General features: G+C 36.5%; 1 protein-coding gene and 1 pseudogene across 1 annotated transcript; both read left to right on the top strand.

Annotated features, from left to right (window-relative positions):
* Window positions 1–1,370: 1,370 nt before the first annotated feature.
* On the top strand, window positions 1,371–2,315 carry LOC127192952 (olfactory receptor 4A47-like). Its single transcript, XM_051150333.1, has one exon. It carries the CDS (start codon window positions 1,371–1,373, stop codon window positions 2,313–2,315), a length of 945 nt encoding a protein of 314 aa, XP_051006290.1.
* Window positions 2,316–13,135: 10,820 nt separating this feature from the next.
* LOC127192953 (olfactory receptor 4A47-like) lies at window positions 13,136–14,058 on the top strand (annotated as a pseudogene).
* The last annotated feature ends 2,576 nt before the right edge of the window (window positions 14,059–16,634 follow it).

Below are 16,634 nucleotides of genomic sequence, written 5' to 3' on the forward strand. Positions count from 1 at the left end.
GGTAAAATGATGGAATGGAACACTGAGAGCTTTATGATGTGTGGCAAGGTCACTGTCACAGCAAGGGAATCTACTTGAGAATAAAATATAGCCAAATATACTGAGCCCATATTATTCAACACTGACCTATGTTCTTCATCCAAATACGTTATGGGTCCATTTTACACACTATCAATGAGATAACTAGAATCATTATTTGATAACAGCAGTTACTCTATCCCCTTTATCAGTGATTAGAATTTTTCCACAAACAATAATGAACTTGGATATTTTGTTATGAGTGTGTAAAAATTAAAAAGGAAAGTATTATCCAAATGAAAAAAGGTGGAGTTATTTCTCCTTTACACAGTTTATAAAATTAAGAAACAATGCCATGTAACCCTTTTATTTCTTTATGTATAATTGTGGAAGACTCATGCTTTTTGCTATAATATGCTGCTTTTGTGAATGTAGACACTGACTTTTTAATTGCTCACTTTCTACCTAGGAAGATGATACTTAAAACTCATAATGAATCTTCTCTACTGTACTTCTCAGTTTCTGTTTTCTCCTGTTTTACTACCTATATCATATAAGAACAAGAAAAAAACCTAACAGTTGAAGAAGTTAATACCATGGGTTAGTCAATTCGTGAGTTATTTGAATTCAGTAAAATCAAGGATGTCATCAGAATTGTGGTACTGAGAAGTCTTATAAGAATTAGTTAAAATAATTGCTATAGACAGAAATATGCTTAATGCTTTAATAGATATGTGATGCAATTTCAAGTGAAATCTCTTAGCTTTTCATGACAGTTCCATGTGGACTGAGAGTTTTCTGAGAGAAACAGGCCATTCATCCAATATACAATATCATGGCAATGAGCTTTATGATAGTAGAAATGAAGATAATATTTTGAAGATATTCTTATCAAATAAAACGAGTTACAAAAATCCTTCTATTTGATATAATGAAGCTTTATTAATGTCATAAACACACTACATAAACAAAAAAAATCAGAAACCAGATTTCTGAAAAGGAAGAGTTATTCTTGTCATTACTGATAGTTGTGATGATTCAATATGTTTTTAAATGAATTAAAGTTCAGGAATGGCAATAGTACATGAACCAATGAGGTCATGAAAAATATAGAATACTTGTACAGTTAATAAAATCACTAAAGAAGAAATAGAATTATCAACAGAAAATCTGTTTGGATCCTTAGAAGCAGAACTCAAGAACTGTTTGCTAAATATCTGCTGCAGATTCATCACTGTAGAAGAAAATGATGACGACAGTCACTATGTCATAATGGAATCATGTTCAGAACGTCACAGCAAGTCTTGCTCTCATGAGATGCCACCTTTGACAAAATCTTACTGAAAGGATCAATGGGAGAAGGAAACAATGTCACAGAATTTGTCCTGCTGGGACTCACTCAGGATCCTGCTGGGCAACGAGTATTATTTGTCATGTTTTTACTCATCTACGTTGTAACAATGGCTGGCAACCTGCTCATTGTGGGGACAGTGGTTGCCAGCCCCTCCTTGGGCTCTCCGATGTACTTCTTCCTTGCCTGCCTTTCCTTCCTGGACATTGCTTATTCCACTTCCATCTCACCAAAGTTGATTATGGACTTGCTCCGTGATAAAAAGTCCATCTCCTTCACAGCTTGCATGAGCCAGCTCTTTGTAGAGCATCTATTTGGTGGCACTGAGATTGTGATTCTGGTGGTGATGGCCTATGATCGCTATGTGGCCATCTGTAAGCCACTGCACTATTTAAGCATCATGAATCAAAAGATTTGTATCATCTTGTTGGGATTTTCCTGGGTCGGAGGTTTTACACACTCGATGATTCAAATTTTATTTGTTTTCAACCTTCCTTTCTGTGGTCCTAATATTATTGACCACTTTATGTGTGACATGTCTCCATTACTGGAACTTGTGTGTTCTGACACCTACTTCATTGGTCTCGCTCTTATTGCCAATGGTGGAGCCATGTGTATTGTAGTCTTTATACTTCTTACAGTGTCCTATGGGATTGTCCTAAGATCGCTCAAGACTCACAGTCAGGAAGGGCGGCGCAAAGCCCTGTCCACATGCAGCTCCCACATCATGGTGGTTGTTCTTTTTTTTGTTCCCTGCATTTTCATGTATGCCAGACCTGTTTATAACTTTTCTAGTGACAAGTATATTACTGTATTTTATACGGTTTTCACTCCTATGCTAAATCCCTTAATATACACGTTAAGAAATTCAGAAATGAAAATTTCAATGCAAAAACTCTGGTGTAAAATGTTAAGTACGAATAGAATTAGATTGCCTTCTCACTGAACATGTAACTAATTTTACAGGAACAATCAGTAAAAAAATTTTTACAAGCAATTACTGTTGGAACAATAAGAATTAGCCCTCTTCCAGGGATTAACTTCCTTATTATTAGTTTACTGCACAGTGGTCAGCCCTTAAACTATATACACACAAACAACAAAAACGGATTACATATGTCATACTTATATATTTTGTGTCTACATATGCTTTCATACATGTATATTATAATAATCAACAAAACCCAGAAGACAATCAATTTGAGAGTGAGGGGGCAGAGGACAGACTTAAGAGCGCATTGAGAGGCACTTGAAGAAGTAATAGGGAGAGCAAAAGTAATATAATTCTATTTTATTAAAGCATAAATAAAAACAAAATAAGCTAATATCTTCTTGTCAATAAATTACTCTTGGATACCTTTTAAAATATATATTCCTTTAAAAAGAAGAATAGAGTAACTTTTTGTTTTAGAATCAATTAAATTTGAATTTCAGGGAATGTATGAAAGGCTTATGCTGTTCTCCCATAATACAGAAATCCGAGCTCACTTGAACATAGTTTATCTCATTTAACATTGAAATAGGAATTAGCAGAAAATTGCTGATTATTTTCAGTTGAGAAATAAGGCAATTTTGAGAGCTTATGACTATTCAATTTCATATGAAAGGATTATGGTTAATAGATACAGTATGTAGGCTTTGAATCTGTATTATTTTATATGGTAAAATGTATTTTAGTTTTATGTGCTTATGCTTTATGTTTGCTTATATGGAATATCAATTTATTTCTTAGTGATATTCAAATTTTATGTGTATTTAATACTGTTTATCTCTTTCCAATTGAAGCTATTTATGTGGCTTCCTGATGTCTAAAATTATTAATAAGGAATAAAATGTACATGTTTATTCGTTGATATACTTTCTTTAAACTTGGATAACCACTTGTTAGTAGCAAAACTAAATTTAGTGGTTAATTGACATTTGACTGCATAAGAAACTGACAGATTCATTTCCATAATACAACCTTTTGCTTTTGAGGTGATAATTTATGGTTTAACATGTTTTTATTGTGTGTAAGAAATTGATATTGCTGAAGAGTTGTCAGCTATTGCTTTAGATAATATACAAATGGAGTCATTTATCATGCTTTCAGACACATGTATCATTGAATTTTGTTAATATTTCTCCACATAAGAACTTAACAATCTAACAATCTCATCTTTTCCTATGCTGATCCCATCTCTTGAGCTAAATTGTCCCACTTCTGATATATGTCTCAGTAAAAAAAAAAAAAAAAAAAAAATATATATATATATATATATATATATATATATATATATATATATATATTTCCACCATAAGCCCCTGTTCCTTTTCCTCTGAATTAATTTAGAAGCCTTCCACACTGAAATTGAGGACTCTTTGTTTGATTCAAGATTTTGTGACTCTTAGAAAACATATTTGTTTTGGAGTCTGGCTTACTTGGATTAAACACATGATCTTCAAATCCACTCATTTCCCCTATAATGAAATATTTTAAGTTTCTAAAACATTGACATTCAACTGGTGTATAGTGGTATCTAGCCTTTTAAATATTTCTGATTATTGTGACAGACAAGCAATAATGATGGATGTATAAGTATCTTTCGGAGATGTTCGTTTAGAATCTTTAGAGTGATGGAGCTGTGTTCCACGGAAGTTTTATTTTTAATTTGGTAATGCATGTGGGGATGGGAACAGACGGAATGGGAGGAGTGATGGAAAAATGGAATGTGAGGCAGGGACAGCAGGAATTGGGGGCACTTGAGGAGAGCTGTGGAAACCTAGTACAAACTTTCTGGAATCTATGAGGGTGACCCTTGTGAGGACTCCTAGTAATGGAGGATATGGAGCCTGAACTGGCCATCTTTTGTAGTCATGCAAGGCTTCAAGTTGTGGGACTGTGTTGCATTTGCTTGAGTTGTTAGCTTAGGAGACTCATGGCGATCCTTAAACAACCCAGAATGGTGCTAGGACAGCACGTTGCTCTCTGAAAACTAAAAGCAGGACTCCATTGCTGAGGACAGCATTCACACAGATCACTGAATGTGGAGAGGTTGAGCCGATGCCTACAACCCCCTCATTGTAGTTTCTTTGATGTGGGAAGGTATTCTGCATCTCTGGGAAGAGAAATAAGCCACAAAATTCTTGACATACAATTTTTCCCGCCTGCAAGATGTGCTGGGGCAATGGTGGCACAGAACTTGTAGGAGTGGAGAACCAATGTTTGATAATAACTTGAAGTCCGCTCCATGAAAGGGAGCTCATGCCCCATACTGTCTGGATGGCTGGGAAACAGATGGGAAAGCCCAGATACCTAGGGTGTAACCAACTACACACACACACACACACACACACACACACACACACACACACACACACACTATTCTGCTATACTCACAGATCAATACATGTCCAGTTGTAGAGGCTTTTCTTCTGGGAGCAGATGTGAGCTGAAGCAGAGACCCACAGACACATTATGTAGATAGAGAATCTAAATTGGAGGCCTCCATCAGGTCTCTGTCCTTGGAGCTTTGGGAACCCTGTAGAACGAGGACAGGAAAGAGTGTAGAAGTCAGAAGCATGGAGGACACTGAGAAAACATGGCCCACTGAATCAACTAAGCAGGACTTATATGGGCTTACGGAGACCGAAGCAGCAAGCATGGGGCCTGAATGGGTCTGCATCAGGTCCTTTGTGTCTATGTTATGGTTACTGGCTGCATGTTTTTGTGGAACTCTTAACAGTGGGAGAAAGTGTGTTTCTAACTCTTTTGTCTGCTCCTGAGACTCCTTTTCTCCTAGTAGATTGCCCTTGTCCATCCTCCATATGAGGGCTTTCACATTGTCTTATTGTTTCTTGTTTTCTTGTGTTTGATTGCTGTCTCTTGGAGGCCTGCTGTTTACAGAAGAGACAATGGAAGAGAAGTGGATCTGGGGGAGAGGGGAGGTTTGGGTGAGCTGGATGGAGTGAGGGGAGGGTAAACAGAATTCACTATGGGACAGAAGAAATACGTTTTCAACACTAAAAATAAGCCTACATTTTAAATTTTATAGTGACTACACCAATATATTCTCATCAGTAATGAATAAAGATTGCTCTTTTTTCTCGTTCTCACCAGCATGTGCTATAATTTCTTTTTATAACATCTTAAATGTATCTATCTATCTATTATCTATCTATCATGTATCTATCTAATCCTTCTTCTTCTCTTTCTTCTTCTTCGTTAATATCATCTATATATTTTTATGTATGTATGTGTGGGTGTATGTATACTTGTGTACATAGGTTTACACACTTGTGCATGTGCTGGGATAGAAGAGGATGCTCATTCCGTAGAACTATAGTTACATGTGTTTGAGATATGCCTGGCTTATAACATGGCTGCCATGATCTGCTCTCTGGTTTCATGATTATACAGGAAGCCATTTAGCTGCTGACATTTTTACACCCTTCAGTGATGTATTTTCTTAATGTTAGTAATTCTAATTGGTTTTAGATGGAATATAAAATATTTTATTTTCATTTCCTGGTATATAAGGATAGTGAATACATTAAAATATTGTTTTTAGTATTTGTGCTTCTTATTTTAGAACTGTCCCTTAAATTAATCACTATTCATTGGGAAACTTGTTCTTGGGTTGCGTAATTTCTGTTGCTCTTTTGTATGTTCTACATAAAAACCCACATTTGAAATACAGTAGAAAAAACCTTACCACCTATGGTATAAATTGTATTTTCATTTTAATAATAAGGTGATCAGAAGCCTTTTACCTTTTTCAATTTCCTATAACCCCATTTGTTAATTCTGGAAGAATATCTTGAATATTTTAAAAAATGTTTTTTTTCTCTTAGAGTCTCAGTGTTTGATATACTCTGTGCAGTATCAGTGATGTGGAGCAAATTTTGTAATTAGGATGTTGGTTTCCAATTTTCAGCTTCAGTTTTGAACAGTTTATTTCCCTCCAAAATATGTTATTAATACATCATAAAGTACTAGATTGCTGTACTTGTGTGGATTTATTTATTGGCTCTTTGTTCCTTTTTTTTTGATCTACATATATGTTTCTGTACCAGAAATTTACAAGTTTGTTATTGTGGCAATGCTTTGATTACTCAAGATTTTCTCTTTCTGCTTTAAGATTGCTTCATATGTATTCTTTAATATATCGATGTAAATTTTAATGCTTTTCAAGTTCTGTAAAAGTGCTACTGGAATTTTTATGGGATTTCTGCTCAATCTGTAAACTTGTAGCCACTCTTTCCATATTAAGTCTGCAAATTCAGGACCATAGGCAGTTTTTCTGTCTTCTAGTGGCATGCCCATTTTTAAAATTTCAGGTAATATGTATTCTTTTTAAATATTTTTATTGCTTCATATATTGCATTTTGATTATATTTAGTAACTTTACTACTTCCTTCTATATGCCTGCCCTTTTCTCTACCCATCCAACATTATGTCTTCTTTTTATTATGAACCCATTAAGCCTAATTTGTGCTGCACATACATACTTGAATGTGTGGCGTTTCACTGCAGAGTGGTATATTTGTAAGGAAACTGGCTTTCCATGGCCCACCAGTTCCCAGTTGTCAATTGATAACTTGATTAGGGGGTTATAACCACCACCACTCTCCATGCTAAGATTTTGACTATCTTGATCTTGCCCACAGTTTGTATACGACAGCACAATCACTGTGAGTCCACACATACAGCTTCTCTGCTGTCTCCAGAAGACACTTATTCCTTTCACCATCAACTGCCTCTAGATTTTACACTGTTTCTGCTTCCACTTCTGCAATGGGGGAAAAGAGGTGCAGAATATATATTTTATTGGGACTGGGCATTCTGCAGTATCTTGTTCTCTGCACTCTGGCCAGTTGTGGGTCTCTGGGTTCATCACTATCTACTTTAAAGGCCTCTCTGATGAATGTTGAATAGCACATTAATCTATTGGTATAAAAATAAGACAGTAGGAGTCATTTTACTAGTATTTTCCCTTTTGCAGTAGGTTCTTCCCTTGTTCTTATAATCTGTCTACCCACAGATTCTTGGCCTGATAGTGCTGCCAAGTACTAGTTTTATCTTATCAAGATGGCCTTAAATACAAGCAAAATCAAAGTTATCCTCATGTTTGTGAGACCCTTGCTTCAGTGAGTATGACCTTCACTGGCCAGTCATTATTGTCACGCACAGTGTTTATGCCTGAATGAGACTGATGATTATTTTTCTCCCATGGTACTATGAAAAGCACCTTCCAACACTAGTTAGTAGGAATGAAGCTTCCAAGTCAATATCATTTTTATTTCTATGTATACTATGTGTGACTCAAGTATGTGGTATCTTCAGCACTAGGGTTTTACCATTAAGTTCTCTAGGGTAGCCAACCAACTCTCCTGTGCCCACACCACCATGGTGAGCCAGTTCTCTAGCACTGTCCAGGCTAGCTCACCCAGTGCTACAGCCAGCAAAGGACAGGTACAGCTCTCCTGTTCTCATGTCCTTGGAGTGCTCACCTGAAGCACAGTCACCAGGGTCAGTTCTACTGTGCTGCCCAGGCAAGGTGCAGGGCCTGCTCTGCTTTCCCTAGTGCTGCAGCCAGCGAGGGGCTGGGATAGCTCTTCTGCTCTCACGACCTCAGGGCCAGCTCTCCTGCCTAGTGCAGGTGATGAGGGGTGAGGGAGTGGGAGCATCTCTCTCTCTCACCCAAGACACCATACAGCAGAGGTGGGGAGCAGCTCCTACTTGCTCACACACTTTTGCTACCAAGTTGAGGTCCAAGAGAGTAGCTCACCCAAGTGTGGTGGATGGTGAGGTGTGGGGCCATACCATCACAGAGCTTCAGATAGCAGTACAGACCAGGCATATCCTTATGGCCTTTGGTGATAACATGGGCTTGGGACATAGACCCCGATGACATAGGATCACCAACACAGACATGACCCTGGTACTAGCATGGCCCTACATGTCCACATTCCCTCAGGTGGCAGTGCAGGCCAATCATATCTGCATACCCCCCACCCCCACCACCAGTGGCAGCCTACAGCTCTCAGATATTCACATGATCTCCAGTGGCAGCCCCGACCATAGACATTTGCCTGTTCTTTTGTGGTAACTCAGGCCACAGACATAGACACTAATCTCAGCTACAACAGGATCATAGCCCTTGGTGGCAGCCCAGGCCAGGACCTCACCACGACCTCCGCAGACCTTTTCCTGTTCCTCACCACTGCTGAATCTCCAGTTGCACCTTTTTCCACAATGCATAAGCCCCTCAGATTTGCTTTCTCTTCCATATCTCTGCTGTGCACTCCATCTTTCCCATCTTTCCATTACACATTGTCCATTCTAGTGGTGGCAGGTGCTTGGATGTCTTTCTTCTGGCTGCTCTGGGTCAGTGCGGCTGGGTCAGGAGCTTTTGTGTCTTTCTTCCAGCTTCCCATCTCTCTCCCTTTTAAAACACCATGCTTCTTTTGTAGCAGTGTTTTACAATATTCAGTAATAAGCTAATTAATAGGAAGGTTGGGGTGCCAATTATATCTGTTTGTATGGTATTTGGGACTACAACCTATATCTCAGGTCTTCTGTTTGTCAGTTACAGTTTTGGTGTGTTCAGCAGCCCATTTTAGGAGCTTGGAACAAGTTTTCTCAACTAGTATAGCCTGGTCCTGAGTCAAAAGGCTGTATAAGTTGAATGGTAAGCAGGTGGCAGGACTCTGGGTCTCCCGGTAACCTGAGATAGGTGGAGATTCCATGGTTCAAAATGTGTTGAGGTCTGTAGGTACCAAAGGAAAAAGGAGGGGCCAGGGAGAGGTAATAGTTTCTGGAAATCAGCTGTGTCTTAAGTCGAAGGAGGGAGGAAGATGAGAGAAAGGCTTTGAAAACTCCAAGAGAAAAGTTCAAGTCATCTATAAAGACAGTCCCATTCCAAGAATACCTGGCACTTTGACAGAAACCTTTAAAGGCACAAGGGTCTTGAAAGGTGAATTTGAGGTCATGAAAGAACACAACTGTCAGCCCCAAATGTTTTACCCAGAAAAATATCCATGATAAAAAATAGACTAAAAGATTTTGTGACTGCTAAGCCAGGTCTACAGATGATACTAAAAGCAACACTTTAGCTTTAAAAATGATAATCTTACCTAAGTAATCACAGGGAACAAATAAAAATGCTAGGATAAAAATTCAAAGAGATCTGAGAAAATATATCAATGTAATTTTTTATTAGAGCAAATACAGATTTTGAGTTCCTACAGGCATCATCTAAAATATAGATGTCTTTAACTTTATTGTTATTGGCTGTTACCAAAACTTCCCTGAATAAGATGGAAAGACAGAGAGAATGGTTCAAAAAAGAAACCATTCTCCACGTTTCAGTGATAATTGGACCTTTAGAAATATAACCACACCAGATACTTATTCCACAATAATATACAAATCTGTGTATCTTTTCATCTTATTAAGAAAGGAGCAATTAGAGATGTATATTATATTAGAGGGGGTTGTATATAACCATTTTCAAGCTAAGTTGAAAATGGACAATTTTTAGGACATAAGACCTTTGTGACCCTGACGATCTGATTTGTAAATAAACACATAATGGTATTTGCTCACTGGGTCTGATAACAAGGGTGGTTACAAGGATAACAGTGTATACCTAGAAATTGCTCCTATTGAAAAGTGAAAATTTCTTTTATATAGAAATAGTTATTCAGTTAGCAATGGCTTCAGATTAAAGAATTTAATGAATGAAATAAAATCACGATAGCTTCATTTAATAGAGATTTAGAATTCAAACAACTCTACTTCTTTGAAATTACAGAATTGTGATTGGCTGTCTTTTCAAAGATTATGTGGTCAGTACAACAGCTACTGAAGTTCTAATTTCTCTTCCTTACTAATCATCTTAGTTTGGATTTTTTCTTTCATATTATGAGTTTATTCATGTCCCTTGGAATTTAACTAATTTCTTTTTTTTCAATATCTGAGCCTTTATCCTCTGGAGATAATTCGGGGAAAGAAACCTATTCAGGAGAGATTTCTCCTTTTGAATTTGTTCCAAGTATTTTAACAAACTAATTTGTAGTAATCTTAAAGTGTGTTTATTTTCATAATAGTGATGATGCAAAGAATTGTCAGACCATTAAAAATTATCTACACACATAAGTGGATGTCCCAGGAGATTTCTGAAAACTCACTTGTCTTTATTGGTATTTAGTTATTGAGATATCAGAATTTCTATAAATGTATATCAGTGCTTAAAGAAGTTTGTACAAAGTACCAATTGCATTGGATTGTATTCTTTAGATATATAGTCATTTTTATAAGTGGAAGAAAAGATAATTTGGAGGAATTTTGAGTGAATAAAAGACTAAAGATGTATCTCTCAATTTGTAAGAAAACTTTATCTCAGCTTTGCTATGAGATAAATCTGCTTTTCCTTTGTTAGGTAAAATGTTTAATAGTAAAGCTATTAATAAATTCTCAACCATAAAATCAAGATTTCTTATGATGAATCACCAAAAGGAGAAAAAAAAATCACATAACTGACATTACTTAATTTCTTATCTTTTCTTGTTGTTCATTTGTAGCTTCAAAAATGGGCTTCAGGCAATTTATTTTTAACTTACATGGTCAAATTTATACATAGTTGGTACAACTATAACAACTTTACTATTTGATAGTTTCATAGCAAATAAATTTGTTCAGCTATCTTTATACAAGAATCGATATTATATTTAGGTGTTTTACATCTGTTTATACTTAACAGCCTTCTTTATCACAATAGGTCATGACTTTTTTCACCAAAGGCAAACTCAAGGTTGAAGATCAAGGATATCATGTGTTAGGTTGTACCAGATGAATATTTTTTTATATTTTGAAGTACTTTTTGAAAAATTCCCATTGTCTTATGAGAGCCTTATAAATAGGGAAAGTAAAACTGACAAATACAAAAGTTAATTGGAGCATACTTATATACAGATCGTTTTCACAGTCGCATTAGTATTTATTTTCCATATTGGCAAATAAAAATCACCATATGTTATATGTAAACAATGAATAGAAACGAAAATTTTACTTAGTTTTATATATTATACTTTATGTGATACTTAACAGATACAGAATATTTTTGATATCTAAAATTACGTATTCCATGCATTAGAGTATAAGGGAAATGATCATTTGTTCTTAAGGACTAACATAAGTTTTTGTATGTACATTTTAAAATACTGCCAGACAATGTGTTAGTGTGTACATGCATCAAAGTTATGGTTAGATTGTCCCTCATAAACTGTCACATCGATTCGTGTTTTATTATTATCTCTTTACCATTTCTTTAAAACTGTTTTAAATTATTTTAAGACAAGTTTTAATGGCTAATATTTAAAATACAATCAAACAATTCTACAGTTTTATAGTACTATTCTTTGAAAATTTTTTGATCAAACTTAAGGAATCTGCTTTGATTGTATTGTGGTAATTATGAAACTGGCCATAGGTGATTTGACCCAGTGCAGTTCAGTGCTGGTAGTTAGTGAAAGTGAAGGCACAAAACCTAGTAGGAAGGATGATATGCAAGGGTGAGCACTGGCCACAGTGTTTCACTCCTATGTCACTTAGCATACACAAACCAGAGCTGTTTTCTGGTTGTAGCGTCTACAAATTCAGATCTAAGTGAGATGTTGGCCATTATAAGAGTGATACACACTGAAGCAGCATCAAGTCTGGCTTCCCAAGAAAACACCACATGTCCCCTCTCTACAAAATTCATTCAAACAGCATCATCTTGTTTGCTAGTTTGTAGATAAAAATCTATCCCTCCATAGGTAAATAGTCTTTGTACCTATCAATGGTTAAGAGGGTAATTCTTGGGACACACATATTAACTTAACACTGGCCAAGGACTGATTTTTCCTGTTAGGTTGCTGCTTTCATGGATGTGGACACTGAATTTCTAACTGAGCCCTTTCTCCCCAGGAAAGTGATTAAAACCAATAATGCATGTTCTCCACTGTAGTTCTCAGTTTCTGTTTTCTCCTGTTTTACTACCTATGCCATTTAAAAATGAGAAAGCACTAACTTTCCATAAAGTAATTGAGGTAACCCTATGTTAGAAGATTACTGAGTTATTTGAAACTCATAATATCAAGGATGCAGAGGAGCCTTATAAAAATTAATTGAAATAAGAGCTATAGATGGAAAAGTGACAAGTGCATTTGTAGTTACTTGATGCAGTTTAAAATCATATTTCTTTAGATTTCACGGCAGTTCTCTGCAGACTCAGGGTTTGAGAGGTGCAGGTCATGCACCTGATGTTACGCTATCTTTGCAATGAGTTTCGTGCTTCTAGAAATCAAGGTCATATTTTGCTGAGAATCTTATCGAATAAATCATTTACATATTAATTTAAATATTGAGGTTTGTGATAATGTAGAAGCCAGATTTCTGAAAAGTAGGAGTTATTTTTCTGTCATTACTGACGACTGTTATGGTCCAATGTATTTTAAATAATTCTAAATGTATGAGTGATTATAATACATAGAGCCAATAAGGTCACGAGAAACAGAGTACTACTTGATAAGATCATCATAGGGAAATAAAACATTCAAAGAAAGTTTTATTTAGATTATTGGTGGAACCAAGGACTTGCTTATTAAATTCACATTGCAGTTCATCACTGTAGAAGACAAAGATGAAGATGCTTTCCAGGTCATAGTAAAGTCGTGCCCTTAACTTCACAGCAGGTTCTGTTGAAGCTACCATCGCTGATACAATCCACTAAAAACACAATGGGAGAGAATAATAATATCACAGACTTCATCCTCCTGGGCCTCACTCAGGATCCTGCTGTGAGAAAAGCATTATTTGTCATGTTTTTACTCATGTACATTGTGACAATGGTGAGCAACCTGCTCATTGTCCCGACGATCATTCCCAGCCCCTCACTGGGCTCCCCAGTGTACTTCTTCCTTGCCTCTCTATCAGTCTTGGATGCTCTTTTCTCCACTTCCATCTCACACTAGTTGATTATGGACTTCCTCTGTGGTCAAAATACCATCTCCTTCACAGCTTGTATGAGCCAGCTCTTTATAGAACATTTCTTTGGTGGTGTTGATACTGTCATTCCGGTGGCAATGACCCATGATTGCTATATAGTGATCTGTAAGCCTCTGCACTATTTAGCCATCATGAATAGAAGGCTCTGCATCACTTTGTTGATATTTGCCTGGACTGGAGGCTTTACACACTCACTGATTCAAACTGCCTTTGTATACAACCTTCTTTTTTGTGACCCAAATGTCATTGATCATTTCATTTATGACATGTCTCCATTATCAGTACTTGCCTGCACAGACACGTGCTTAATTGGTCTCATTGTCATCGCAAATGGTGGAGCCATGGGTATAATGATCTTCATCCTCCTTTTAGGCTCCTTTGTAATCATCCTAAGATCTCTTAAGACTCACAATCAGGAAGGGAGGTGCAGAGCCCTGTCTGCATGAGGCTCCCACATCATGGTGGTTGTCCTCTTCTTTGTTTCATGTATTTTTATGTATGCCAAACCAGTTTATAACTTTCCTACTGATAAATGCATTATCATTTTTATACAATTATCACTCCCATGTCGAATTCTTTAATATATACCTTGAGAAATTCAGAGATGAAAAATTCTATGGAAAAGCTTTGGTGTAAAATGCTACCTGTAGATTAAACTGCAAAGTCTCCCTAGCAATATTACATTTTTAAAATTGTGAACAAAATCAACTGGGAACAAATCTTACAAAGGATGACACCATTTACTAATTGTATTATCTAGGATATTTTTCTTTATGCAAGTATATTGAAAATGAATATTTTAAGATTTAAATCAGCATGACATTATTTAAGTATTATAAACAAAAGCTGTGTGGCTTTGTCCCATTGCAAAACAAAACTATGTTCCTCATGAGCATACTTGTTTTGTTTTGAAATTTGAATAAGAGTCATTTCAAAAGGACTCATTCTTATAAATTGAGAAATGATAACACAATATTGGCTATTCATGATCACTCACATTAATATCATCTGATCTTTCTAGCATTATGACCTAATAGACACAATTCTGGGACTAAAAGAAAGGTTGGATGTAGCAATCACTCATTAATCCATCTCAACAGCACTGTTGTGCACCTACAATGTATGCATTCTTTTAAGATGACTTCCATTCCTCCTGTCAGTGTCTCTACTCTTCCAGCTCAGGTTTTTGGATTGAAGATCATACTGTCCCTAGTTTGGGACACTAATACTTTAGGATATTATTAATAAATAGTTTGTTAGGTGCCGTGCAGCTGGTAATGAAACCAAACTCTAGTTCTTAAAGGCTACATTAAAATTAAATTACAAATAACTTTTTACAATCTTCTTGACTATTTAACATGTTCTATTTTCCTAGCTTTTAAAGAATTGTTTCTGAAGCTGTCTTAATGGTGGTGAACTAATTGACAAAGTATTATAGAAGCATCATGTACCCAAATATGTATTCACCTTTGATATTTTACTTATAAACTTATAGTAAATTATTTTCATGTGGTGTTATGGGAAACTAATTGCTAATGAAGAGGTTTCTTAGGTGGACAAATCAGCCAGCTCATCACCCACCATATTTAATCTATCAAATACAGGGAGCTAATTGTGATGAGATTCATTTCTTTTTATATAAAATTTTATTTAAAAGGGTTTAAACAGTATAATTCTCCCACCAAAACAACAACAACAACAACAACAACAACAACAACAAAAACCAAAAAACAAAACAAAAAAAGCCCAACTTCTATCCCTCTTAATTTCCCATCCATCTAAATTCATTTTCTTTCTCTTTTTCTTACTCAAAAAGAAAAACAAAAAGAGGAAAATCCAACAAATGAAACAAGAAATGCTCATCCTCGTTAGTCATCAGGGAAATGCAAATCAAAACAACTCTGAGATTCCATCTTACACCCATCAGAATGGCTAAGATAAAAAATTCAAGTAGTACCACATGCTGGTGAGGATGTGGAGAAAGAGGAACACTCCTTCATTGATGGTGGAAATGCAAACTTGTACAACCACTTTGGAAATCTATCTGGCACTATCTCAGAAAACTGGGAATAAGGCTTCCTCAAGACCCAGCTATTCCACTCCTTGGACTATACCCAGAAGATGCTCCAGCACACAACAAGGACATATGCTCACCCATGTTCATAGCAGCCTTATTCATAATAGTCAGAACATGGAAACAGCCTAAGTGTCCCTCAGTAGAAGAGTGGATAAAGAAACTGTGGTACATTTACACTATGGAATACTACTCAGCTATTAAAAACAGGGAATTCCCGAAATTTGTGGACAAATGGATTGAACTAGAAATGATCATAATGAGTGAGTTAACCCAGAAGCAGAAAGACTCAAATGGTATATACTCATAATTGGACACTAGCCTAAGGAGCATGTCCTATGGAAGTCTTCACCTACCAGGAAATTGAGATAGATGTGAAGACATCCTTTTGGGACTCTAGGTGAGAGAAATATGCAAGAATGGGGAAATAGAAGGCTCCAGAGGGTCCTAGAAATCTGTAAGAAGAACATTATGATGGGCAGATCTGGACCCAGGTGTTCTGCTCAAACTATGGTACCAACCAAGGACAATACGTGCAGTAAACATTGAGCCCCTACCCAGATCTAGCCAATGGACAGGACAGTTGCATGGAGAGCAGGGACTGACTTTCACATGAACTCTGGTGCCCCATATTTGACCATGTCTCCTTGATGGGGAGGCCCAGAAGCCCTCAGCGGAATAATAACAGGCTATCAACAAGAGACTTGATACTCTATGGTTATATAGAGGGGGAGGAGGTCCCCCTCAGCCACAGACATATGGGAGGAGAATAGGGTGAAAACAAGAGGGAGGGAGGAATGGGAGGAAACAAGGGATGGGATAACAATTGAGATGTAATGTGAATAAATTGAAATATTAAAAAATTAAAAACAAAACAACAAAAAAAAGAATATACATCTTAGGTACAGCAGGTAGATATAATACCCAGCCTATCTCAAAGAAGATGATGAGCATCAAAGAACCTCCTTACGGAGATAGCCTCAAATATGGCAAACTAGCCACTGGACAAAAGGTCCTCATTTCTACCACAGGCAGAATTTGGACTAACAAAAGGGAAAGCTTGGGTGAAGGCAGAGAAAACGACCAAACTCTGCAAAGACAGGGTAAGCAAATTCTCAATAGTTCCTGCCTCACAAATATATCTGTCAGATATAGTG

This window comes from Acomys russatus, chromosome 8 (assembly GCF_903995435.1).
Source record: "Acomys russatus chromosome 8, mAcoRus1.1, whole genome shotgun sequence".
NCBI lineage: Eukaryota > Metazoa > Chordata > Mammalia > Rodentia > Muridae > Acomys > Acomys russatus.

What these genes read in the sequence shown, in the direction of transcription:
- LOC127192952 (XM_051150333.1), top strand. Translation starts at nt 1,371, where the DNA reads ATGGGAGAAGGAAACAATGTCACAGAATTTGTCCTGCTGGGACTCACT.